Source organism: Carcharhinus amblyrhynchos, unplaced genomic scaffold (genome assembly GCF_965287045.1).
Source record: "Carcharhinus amblyrhynchos unplaced genomic scaffold, sCarAmb.v2.hapA scaffold_568, whole genome shotgun sequence".
NCBI classification, from domain to species: Eukaryota; Metazoa; Chordata; class Chondrichthyes; order Carcharhiniformes; family Carcharhinidae; genus Carcharhinus; species Carcharhinus amblyrhynchos.
The window spans coordinates 77,776-90,208 of NW_027650308.1; the positions used below are offsets into that span (position 1 = coordinate 77,776).

At 48.7% G+C, this 12,433-nt stretch overlaps 1 protein-coding gene across 2 annotated transcripts in view; it reads left to right on the forward strand.

Annotated features, from left to right (window-relative positions):
* The window catches only part of rnf157 (ring finger protein 157), a 78,565-nt gene extending 74,842 nt beyond the window's left edge, over nt 1–3,723 (forward strand). For both annotated transcript variants that reach the window (XM_080184109.1, XM_080184110.1), the window contains one exon: nt 3,055–3,723. In XM_080184109.1, coding sequence (XP_080040235.1) covers nt 3,055–3,161 — 107 coding nt within the window. In that variant the 3' untranslated portion in view covers nt 3,162–3,723. The remainder of the gene's footprint in view (nt 1–3,054) is intronic.
* Nucleotides 3,724–12,433: the final 8,710 nt, after the last annotated feature.

Consider the following 12,433-nt stretch of genomic DNA (forward strand, 5'->3'; position numbering starts at 1 on the left):
GGGTGGTGAATCTCTGGAATTCTCTGCCCGTTGAAGTGGTGGAGGCTGCCTCGCTAAATGTTTTTAAGACGCGGGTTGATGGGTTTTTGATAAGAGAGGGGATTAAGGGTTATGGGGAGAGGGCGGGAAAGTGGAACTGAGCCATGACAGATCAGCCATGATCTTATTGAATGGCGGGGCAGGCTCGAAGGGCGAGATGGCGTACTCCTGCTCCTATTTCTTATGTCCCTGATGCTGTGAGGCAGTAGTGCTAACCACTGTACCGCTGTCCGCCTCTGTGCCATCTGCCTCTGCTGCACCTGTGCCTGCTGTGTCTGCGCCTGCTGCGTCTGCACCTGTGCCTGCTGTGCCTGTGCCTGCATGATTGCAGAACATAAATCTGTCTGGGTGTAAATCAGGCTTGGTGTCGTTATGGTATTAAAATTATTCTGTGGATGATACTAATGTTTTTATAATTGAGTTGGGAGAATAAGAATATTCAAATATTGGTTCTTTGGAATGAAAGTAAGGAATTGACTAATTTATTGACCTCAGTCAATCTTCACAATAGGGATAAACCAATCATCATTGAGTATCTGGAACTCAGTAAACTGAATGTAAATAAGAAGACTGCAGTACAGTGATTCACACTGCTGTCTCACAGTGTCAGGGACCCGGGGCAGCACGGTGACACAGTGATTCACACTGCTGTCTCACAGCGCCAGGGACTCGGGGCAGCACGGTGACACAGTGATTAGCACTGCTGTCTCACAGTGCCAGGGACCCGGGGCAGCACGGTGACACAGTGATTCACACTGCTGTCTCACAGTGTCAGGGACCCGGGGCAGCACGGTGACACAGTGATTCACACTGCTGTCTCACAGTGTCAGGGACCCGGGGCAGCACGGTGACACAGTGATTCGCACTGCTGTCTCACAGCGCCAGGGACCCGGGGCAGCACGGTGACACAGTGATTCGCACTGCTGTCTCACAGCGCCAGGGACCCGGGGCAGCACGGTGACACAGTGATTCGCACTGCTGTCTCACAGCGCCAGGGACCCGGCGCAGCACGGTGACACAGTGATTCGCACTGCTGCCTCACAGTGCCAGGGACCCGGGGCAGCACGGTGACACAGTGATTCGCACTGCTGTCTCACAGTGCCAGGGACCCGGGGCAGCACGGTGACACAGTGATTCGCACTGCTGTCTCACAGTGCCAGGGACCCGGGGCAGCACGGTGACACAGTGATTCACACTGCTGTCTCACAGTGCCAGGGACCCGGGGCAGCACGGTGACACAGTGATTCGCACTGCTGTCTCACAGTGCCAGGGACCCGGGGCAGCACGGTGACACAGTGATTCGCACTGCTGTCTCACAGCGCCAGGGACCCGGGGCAGCACGGTGACACAGTGATTAGCACTGCTGTCTCACAGCGCCAGGGACCCGGGGCAACACGGTGACACAGTGATTCACACTGCTGTCTCACAGCGCCAGGGACCCGGGGCAGCACGGTGACACAGTGATTAGCACTGCTGTCTCACAGCGCCAGGGACCCGGGGCAGCACGGTGACACAGTGATTCGCACTGCTGTCTCACAGCGCCAGGGACCCGGGGCAGCACGGTGACACAGTGATTAGCACTGCTGTCTCACAGTGCCAGGGACCCGGGGCAGCACGGTGACACAGTGATTCATAGTGCTGTCTCACAGTGCCAGGGACCCGGGGCAGCACGGTGACACAGTGATTCACTCTGCTGTCTCACAGTGCCAGGGACCTGGGGCAGCACGGTGACACAGTGATTCACTCTGCTGTCTCACAGTGCCAGGGACCTGGGGCAGCACGGTGACACAGTGATTCACACTGCTGTCTCACAGCGCCAGGGACCCGGGGCAGCACGGTGACACAGTGATTAGCACTGCTGTCTCACAGCGTCAGGGACCCGGGGCAGCACGGTGACACAGTGATTCACTCTGCTGTCTCACAGTGCCAGGGACCTGGGGCAGCACGGTGACACAGTGATTTGCACTGCTGTCTCACAGCGTCAGGGACCCGGGGCAGCACGGTGACACAGTGATTCACACTGCTGTCTCACAGCGCCAGGGACCCGGGGCAGCATGGTGACACAGTGATTAGGTCTGTCGCCTTGCAGTGCCAGGGCCCTGGGGTGGCACAGTCATTAGCACTGCTGTCTCACAGTGTTAGGGACCTGGGTTTGATTCCTGTCTTGGGTCACTGTGTGGAGTTTGCACATTCTCCCTGTGTCTGCGTGGGTTTCCTGTGGATGCTCTGGTTCCCTCCCCCAGTCCAAAGATGTGCACATTTGATGGATTAGCCATGCTAAATTGCTGCTTTGTGTCCAAGGGTATGTAGATTAGGGGAATTAGTGGGGTAAGTGTGTGAGGTTGCTGGAGTTGGAGGGGAGGGGATGGGTCTGGGTAAGATGCTCTGTATTAGAGTTGGTATAGACTCGATGGGCTGAATGGCCTCCTTCTGTATACAGAAAAAACATGCCTGTAAACCTGGTGGTTTCCAATTCTGGTTTTGAAGGAAATCGATGAGGGATTTGTGGCCAAAGCTTTTCTTATTTTCAGAACTGTCCCTTTGGGATTGGCAAATTGCAAATATTCCTCTGCTATTTAAGAGCAGAGAGAATGAGCAAGCTGTTCATCTCAAAGTTAATAACTGGAAAAATGTCATCGGTCAGAGAGTCAATATAAACTTGTACAAGTTGGGTAACGTTTAATAAAACATTTTATTTTCTGAGCAAGTTACTATAGTGGACAGGTGAATATATTTTCATGTTGTTCATTTGTACTTTTCTAGAAGGTTCCAAATAGACTGTTAGCTAAAAATTAAAGCTCATTTAATTAAAAGCAAAATATGGATCTGGTTAAGAGATTGATTAAGCATTAGGTGAGCAGGGATAATGGATAGATGCTTAGTGATTAGTTGATTTTCCACAAGGAGCTGACATCAATGTATCCAAGTTTGACACAGGTTGTTGATGTGCTAAGGATGTAAACAGGACTGAGATACTTGCTGTTGGTTTCTAACAATCTCCTCTAACTGTCACAGGTACATCTCTGAATGAAGACAGTATTGAACATCCACTCTCTGTTGCTAGTAACATTGATCTGAAGGATGCAGATCCCAACCAAATCTACGGAGCCCTGGTTGTCTGAAGGAAACACCAACAATGGATCAGAATCCAACATGCAGTGTGATGCCTCCTGAAGTCAACCAGTATTGGGAGCAAGGCACTTTGTAGCAATAGTGAAGCAATACCTCAGATAGCACAGTGTAGCACTGAGATATCAGCCCTCCATCTCCCCGTCACCAAATCCCTCAGCAGTCACTCTTTCTCCCATCTGAATCTCTACTATCCATTTCTCCCTCCCCCAGTGCCTCACCCCCTCTATCAGTCTCTCAGTCCCTGCCTCATTCCCTCTCTCCCAATCTGGGAAATTGCATTATGGGCCCTATGCTCGCTCCCACTGTCACTGATTATCATGTCATGCTGCTTTTTCATGTGTTTGTCAGGGTCCTGGGATCATGCTGTGCAATACATACATGTGTTGCCAGCAATTTACCTTGTTTCAAACACGCATGAACTCCACTCCTAGGTGTATATTAAGTGAACAATATTATTATAGCATTCCCAATCTCCCAGCAAGCTGGTTCTCACTATGAAGATTGTAAATGAATCTCTGTAATCTCTTACATAGAAAGATCATTAAAATTCAAAATCAGTCAGTCTGCACTGTCACTCTTTACTATACATGATGTGGGTATGCCGGCGTTGGACTGGCGTAAACACAGTAAAAAGTCTGACAACACCAGGTTTTAGTCCAACCTATTTATTTGATAATATTCTCACAAGCTTTCGAGGGGTTACCCTCTTCGTCAGGTGAATGGAGAGTTCTGGCCTCAGACAGAGCATATAAAGCACAGACAGTTTAGAGATTACTGATTAAAATGCGAATCCTTACACCTAACCTGCTGTTCAAGACCTGAAGTGGCTGACAATGTGAGTGGTAGGAGCACTGATCACAGTTTAAAGAGATGTGTATTGTCTCCAGACAGTACAGTAAGTGAGGTTTTGCAAACCCAGGCAAGTCACGGGGGTTACAGATAGTGCGACATGAACCCAAGATCCCTGTTGAGACCGTCCTCATGTGTGCGGAACTTGGCTATCAGTCTCTGCTCAGCGACTCTGCGCTGTCGTGTGTCGTGAAGGCCGCCTTGGAGAATGCTTACCCGAAGGTCAGAGGCTGAATGCCCGTGACCACTGAAGTGTTCGCCAACAGGAAGGGAACAGTCTTGCCTGGTGACTGTCGAGCGATGTTCATTCATCCGTTGTCGTAGCGTCTGCATGGTCTCCCCAATGTACCATGCTTCGGGACATCCTTTCTTGCAACGTATCAGGTAGACAATGTTGGCCGAGTTGCAAGAGTATTTACCATGTACCTGGTGGATGGTATTCTCACGTGTGATGATGGTATCCATGTCGATGATCCGGCATGTCTTGCAGAGGTTGCTGTGACAGGGTTGTGTGGTATTGTGGTCACTGTTCTCCTGAAGGCTGGGTAGTTTGCTGCGAACAATGGTCTGTTTGAGGTTGTGTGGTTGTCTGAAAGCAAGAAGTGGGGGTGTGGGGATGGCCCTGGCGAGATGTTCGTCTTCATCAATGATATGTTGAAGACTCCGGAGAAGATGTCGTAGCTTCTCCGCTCCGGGGAAGTACTGGACGACGAAGGGAACTCTGTCCACTGTGTCCCGTGTTTGTCTTCTGAGGAGATCGGTGCGGTTTTTCGCTGTGGCGCATCGAAACTGCCGATCTATGAGTCGAGGTTAGGTGTAAGGATTCGCATTTTAATCAGTAATCTCTAAACTGTCTGTGCTTTATATGCTCTGTCTGAGGCCAGAACTCTCCATTCACCTGACGAAGAGGGTAACCCCTCGAAAGCTTGTGAGAATATTATCAAATAAATAGGTTGGACTAAAACCTGGTGTTGTCAGACTTTTTACTCTTTACTATAAACAGCAGCAGCAGGAAAAGGGGGGGGGGGGGGGCAATAATCACTGACCCACTCGGAGCAAACTAGGAATCAACTGGGAATATATCCCCCGACTGGGAATATACCACCCCTCCCCCACCCCCGAACGGGGAACTCTTTCCTTCCTGCACCCCCCTTCCTCCGAACTGGGTATATACCCCTGACTGAGGAAATAACTGACTGGGATGAAACTTGGTAAATATTTTTTGTATTGTGAGTTGGTGTGGGTTTTCACAAATAAGGAGATGTGTTTTGCACACACACAATCAAACTGACAGGAACACAGGTTATTGTGGAGCTGCTGTCTGTACAAAACCCAAACTGCAGCCTCTACAACACCCTAATAACATCACCATCAAAATATGTTAATATAACTGACAACCACTTCAACAAATAACATCCCTCCCCCTTCTGTGATCACGGTGACAAATCACTGTATTGGCTGGAATTTTCCCATCTCGCTGCCGGTGAGAACAGAGAGATTGATGTTCAACCAAATTTCACTCACAGCAGCGGGACCGAAGAAATTGCAACAACGGGCGAGGTTAAACAACAAAGAAAATTACAGCAGGGGAACAGGCCCTTTGGCCCTCCAAGCCTGCACTGCCCATACTGCCCAACTCAACTAAAACCCCCTACCCTTCTGGGGACCATATCTCTCTATTCCCATCCTATTCATGCATTCAGGACATAGAACACTACAGCACAAACAGGCCCTTCGGCCCACAAGTTACGCTGATCATATGCCTATCTACCAGGCCTATCTATATCTCTCAATCCCATTAAATCCCATGTACTCATCCAGAAGTCTCTTAAAAGACCCCAACGAGTTCACCTCCACACCACCGACGGCAGCCGATTCCACCCACCCACCACTCTCTGAATGAAAAACTTACCCCTGACATCTCCTCTGTACTTGCTCCCCAGCACCTTATACCTGGGTCCTCTCATAGCAACCATTTCAGCCCTGGGAAATAGTCTCTGACAATCCACCCTATCTATACCTCCCAACATCTTATAAACCTCTATCAGGTCACCTCTCAATCTTTGTCTCTCCAGGGAGAAGAAACCGAGCTCCCTCAACCTATCTTCATAAGGCATGCCTCCCAATCCAGGCAACATCCTTGTAAATCTCCTCTGCACCCTTTCAATAGCTTCCACATCCTTCCTGTAGTGAGGCGACCAGAACTGAGCACAGTCCTCCAAGTGGGGTCTGACCAGGGTCTTATACAGCTGCAGCATTATCTCCCGACTCCTAAACTCAATCCCTCGATTAATGAAGGCCAGTACACCATACGCCTTCTTGACCACATCCTCTACCTGCGAGGCCGATTTAAGAGTCCTATGGACCCGGACCCCAAGGTCCTTCTGATCCTCTACTCTGCTAAGAGTCTTGCTATTGTACTCCATCTCATCTGACCTGCCAAAATGGATCACTACACATTTATCCGCGTTGAAGTCCATCTGCCACTTCTCCGTCCAGTCTTGCATCCCATCTATGTCACACTGCAACTTCTGACATCCCTCCAGACTATCCACAACACCACCAATTTTCGTGTCGTCAGCAACTTACCAACTCAACCTTCCACTTCCTCATCCAGGTCATTTATGAAAATGACAAACAGCAAGGGTCCCAGAACAGATCCCTGGGGCACTCCACTGGTGACCGACCTCCATGCAGAAAAAGACCCATCCACAACCACTCTCTGCCTTCTGCAGGCAAGCCAGTTCTGGATCCACAAGGCCAAAGCCCCTTGGATCCCATGCCCTTTCACTTTCTTAAGAAGTCTTGCATGGGGGGACCTTATCATATACCTTGCTGAAGTCCATGTAAACCACATCCACTGCTCTTCCTTCGTCAATGTGTTTAGTCACATTTTCAAAGAACTCAACCAGGCTCGTAAGGCACGACCTGCCCTTGACAAAGCCGTGCTGATTACTATTGAGCGTACCAAACTTCTCTAAATGTTCATAAATCCTGTCCCTCAGGATCTTCTCCATCAACTTACCAAGCACTGAGGTTAGACTCACTGGTCGATAATTTCCTGGGCTATCTCTATTTCCTTTTTTGAATATAAGAACCACATCCACAATCCTCCGGAACCTCTCCCGTCTCCATCGATGACGCAAAGATCATTGCCAGGGGCTCTGCAATCTCTTCTCTCACCTCCCACAGTAACCTGGACTACATCCCATCCGGTCCCGGCGACTTATCTATCTTGATGCTATTCAAAAGTTCCAACACGTCCTCTTTCTTAACGTCCACATACTCAAGCTTTTCAGTCTGCTGCAAACCTGTAGTACAACCTCCCAGATCACTTTCCACCGTGAATACCGAGGCAAAGTACTCATTAAGCACCTCTGCCATTTCTTCCGGTTCCACAAAGACTTTTCCCCCTTCACCTTTTATAGGTCCTATCCCTTCACATCTCATCCTTTTACTCTTCGCATATTTGTAGAAGGCCTTGGGATTCTCCTTAATCTTACCCGCCAAGGCCTTCTCATGACCCCTTCTGGCTCTCCTAATTTCCTTTTTAAGCTCCTTCCTACAACCCGTATACTCCTTAACATCGCCTAGCTCTCGGAATCTTCTGTACGCCTTTCTTTTCTTTTTGACTAGGTTCATCACAACCTTTGTGCACCACGGTTCCCGTAACCTACCAAAACCTCCCTGTCTCATCGGAATGTTGTCGTGCAGAGCTCCAGACATTTGTCAAGATACCCTTATAAGTCACTACCGTATCCACTTCCACTACTTCCCCCGACAACGAGTTCCAGGCACCCACCTCTGCCTTGTACATCTTCTTTAAACCTAGGCCCCTATTTTATACACAGGATCAATAATACCCTAGACCCAGCACAATGCAGCGTTATTCATTGTACACAGCTGTTACAAAGCAGAAGATGATCCTGTCTCTGAGACAGACAGAATATCTTTCTTCTCTGGTCTTTGAGTCCAGTGACATTGAGTTTTTTCTGCTGGTTTGGGGCCAGGGTGATGGATGTGGCCGGGTGGATTTGTCGGTGGTCAGTCCAGCAGTTGTTGGCTCCGGATGTAGTGTTGTGGATATCTTTCCTGGATGATGATAGAGTCTGGCTGCTGGTCTTTGGGAGGGGGGTGGTGTCTGGCCATGAGGTTCTCCTGTTTGTGCCTCTGGTGGATCAGATTGTTCCTAATGACCAGCTCGTGGTCCAGACATTCTGTCACGAGGAGAATTTCTATGGCGTTTGTTTTCTCCCCACATCCTCCCTCGCCTCACAAGCCTTCCCAAAGTTTTGCGTTCCTCTGGATTGTCACATTGCAGTTGCTGAGAACAGTCAGTTTGTTTGTCTCTCTTGGGGATTCGGGACAGTGATTGATCGAGACTGGAGTAGAATGCCTCTTTTGTCTGTTGTGTCGGGGGTTGGGGGTCGGCGCTGACAAACCTACACACAACTGGAGATAACGGTACAACAAAGAACAGACAGGTGGAAAGAGCGCAGGAGACTTAGCAACTCCTTGACAACAGAACGTGCGTGGCTTTCTCAGCACAATTCATGGTCCGAGTACCCAGGGAGCTACCCCACCCCGTGTACTCCCCCTACCCCACGCCAACTGAGAACCAGAAACAGAGGCACGCCCAAAGACAGAGAGGCAGTCAACACCCACTGGAGAGGGCACTTTGAGGACCTCCTCACCCAAGATGCAACCTTCAATACAGATGCCCTCGACACAACCCTGCAACATGCTACCCACCGACATCTCTGTGCAACCCCTGCTCACTGGGAGGTCCAAAAACCAACCTGATAACTGAAAAACAGCAAGGCTTCCAGCACAGATAGAATCCCCGCTGAAATATTAAAGTATGGCAGAGAGGCATTCTTGACAAGAATCCACAACCCTTGTCTGGGAAGGAATGCTCCGAGATCTCAGAGATACTTTAATTGTGACCATCTTCAACAAAGATTAGTCCAACTGCCGGCGTTACAGAGAGATTTCCCAACTTTCCACCACGGGAAAGGTCACTGCCAGGATCCTCCTCAACCGCCCCCTCCCAGTGGCTGAAGAGCTCCTCCCTGAGTCTCAGTGCAGCTTCCACTCATCAAGAGACAGAATGGACACAAATGTAGAAACTAGAAGCAGGAGGAGGCCATTCGGCCCTTCGAGCCTGCTCTGCCATTCATTCTAATCATGGCTGATCATCAAATTCAATATCCTGATTCCCCCTCATATCATAAGAACATAAGAAATAGGAGTAGGCCACCTAGCCCTTCGAGCCTGCCCCGCCATTCAATAAGATCATGGCTGATCTGTCGTGGCTCAGTTCCTCATTCTCGCCCTCTCCCCATAACCCTTAATCCCCTCTCTTATCAAAAACCCATCAACCCGCGTCTTAAAAATATTTAGCGAGGTAGCCTCCACCACTTCAACGGGCAGAGAATTCCAGAGATTCACCACCCTTTGAGTGAAGAAGTTCCTCAACTCTGTTCTAAACCGCCCCCCCTTTATCTTGAGGCTGTGCCCCCTAGTCCTACTGTCCTTTCTGAGCGGGAAGAGTCTCTCCACCTCTATCCTATCCATCCCATTCATCATCTTATATGTCTCAATGAGATCTCCCCTCATTCTTCTAAACTCTAACGAGTACAAGCCTAGTTTATTCAGCCTCTCCTCATAGTTCAACCCCCTCAACTCCGGTATCAGCCTAGTAAACCTCCTCTGCACTCCCTCCAAGGCCCAAATATCCTTGCATAAGTGCGGCGACCAAAACTGCACACAGTACTCCAGCTGCGACCTCACCAATGCCCTATACAGCTGCAGCAAGACCTCCCTACTTCTATATTCAATCCCCCTCGCTATGAAGGCCAGCATCCCATTCGCCTTCCTGACCACCTGCTGCACCTGCAAGCTGGGTTTTTGCGACTCATGCACAAGGACCCCGAGGTCCCTCTGCACCGTCGCCTGCTGCAGTTTTTCGCCACGTAAGTAATAGTCCTTCCTACCATTATTCCTACCAAAGTGGACCACCTCGCACTTGCCAACATTAAATTCCATTTGCCAGTTCCTGGCCCATTCGCCCAGCCTATCTAGATCCTTCTGCAGACTCTCCACACCCTCCGCGCAATTTGCCGTTCCCCCAATCTTGGTGTCATCAGCAAATTTCGACACCATACACTCGGTTCCCTCCTCCAGATCATCTATATAAATGGTAAATAGCTGAGGCCCCAGCACCGACTCCTGGGGCACTCCACTAGTCACCAACCGCCAATCCGAATAGCAGCCATTAACCCCCACTCTCTGCCTCCTATTTGACAACCAATCCTCTATCCACGCTAACACCCTACCCCCAACTCCATGCCCCCTTACCTTCTGCAATAACCTCTTGTGAGGTACCTTGTCAAACGCCTTCTGCAAATCAAGAAAGACCACATCCACTGGCTCTCCTCTATCCACTGCCCTAGACACATCCTCATAGAACTCCAATAAATTTGTCAGACACGACTTTCCCTTAACGAAACCGTGCTGCGTCTGCTCTATCAAGCAATTCCCCTCAAGATGCCTCACTATTTCCTCCTTGAGGACGGATTCTAACATTTTACCTACAACAGACGTTAAACTAACCGGCCTATAATTCCCTGCCTTTTGCCTGCCACCCTTCTCAAACAACGGCGTAACATTAGCCGTTTTCCAGTCTTCTGGCACTTCCCCGGAATCCAGCGACGTTTGGAAAATAACCACCAAGGCATCCACTATCACCTCCGCCATTTCTTTCAGAACCCTCGGATGCATTCCATCCGGTCCTGGGGACTTGTCCACAATCAGTCCCTCCAGTCTGTCGAGCACTGCCTCTCTAGTAACAGTAATGTCATTAAGACCCTCCAGTCCTTTAGAAAGGGTGCGGAAGAGATTTCCCAGGATGTTGCCTGGTTTGGAGGCTATGGACTGTGAAGAAAGGTTGAACAAACTTGGATCATTTTCATTGGAGGATGAGGGGGGACCTCATGGAGGTTTACAAGATTATGACAGGCTTGGATAGAGTGGATAGTCAGAGTCTTTTTCCCAGGGTCAAAGGGTCAATTATTCAGGGGCATAGGTTGAGAGTGAGAGGGGGAAAGTTTAAAAGAGATGTGAGGGGCAGGTTTTTCACACAGAGGATGGTGAATACCTGGAACGTGCTGCCAGGGGAGGTGGTGGAAGCAGATTCTATACCAAGATTCAAGAGGCATCTTGATAGATACATGAATAGGCAGGGAATAAAGGGATATGGACCATATAAAGGCAAGAAAATATTAGATTGGAGACATATCTGTGTTGGCACAGACCTGGAGGGCTGAAGGGCCTGTTCCTGTGCTGTACTTTGTTTACTTAATCTTCCTGGTACATTCTTTTACACCTCTTTAGCTTCACTGGGCTTTCCTTTCTCACTAACAAATCCCACTGGCTTGTCCTGTTTTATCCTGTCAGTCTTCCCAGTGCTGACACTGTGACTTTGCGCAGCCCTAATTTATTACATGAAAACATCTGAAGCTTTTCATTTCTGTTCCACCCTCTGGATTTCCTCTTTAACCTGAGTTATCCTGTCTTCATTATCTCCCACAAGATCTCCTTTATCTCCCGAGGATTTCCCTTTTCCCCAGTTTCCATCCCTCACCGGCTGAAACCGATGTTAAAAACCAAACCTTGATTTATGAATTAATTCAAAATCATCTGCTAACCTAGCAGTTTTATGTATTTGCATTTCTAACATTTCAAGTTGAAATTGTCTTTCCAGTTCCTGAAACTTTTAAAACTCTCTCCCTTTCGTCTCTCTCACTCCTTTACTTTTGGTTCTCCCAGGGCAATTCTTTCTTTTTCTTCTGCTTTTAATCACAATTCAAGCTGTTTCATTCCTTTCCCCTTCCCATTGCCAATGCCTGTAATTCAAGCGGTTGCATTTCTCTGCTGCAATTACCTCTCTTCTCTCTTTTGTTACTCTTTCTCTTGCTTCTAATTCAAACTGTTTCATTTGTAATCGAATTTTAGCTATTTCCAAGGATTCTGACTGTGTTTCTGGCAGTTTTAAATGCTGAGCTATCACCAAAATTGTCTCTACCTTCCTTACCCCTTCCAGTACCTTCAACTGAAGCTTGTTTGCCAATTTCAAAAGCTTTGCTTCACCCGCTTTTTGAAAACAGCTGAGTGACTTCCATACCCAGGAAATCTTCAGCCACCAAAAGAGCTAAAATTCCACAAGGTGTTCCTGATTAAATCTAACCGAATGCAACACCTGGAAACACCAATACTCCACACCCACTGTCTTTGAGTTCAATAATCTGAAACCAAGTTCTTAATCTCACCAGAGCCCCCAGTTTTGTTAGGGATCAGATCAGAAAGTATGTTATGAATCCTGACTAAATCACAACTTTACTTTTGTTTTGGC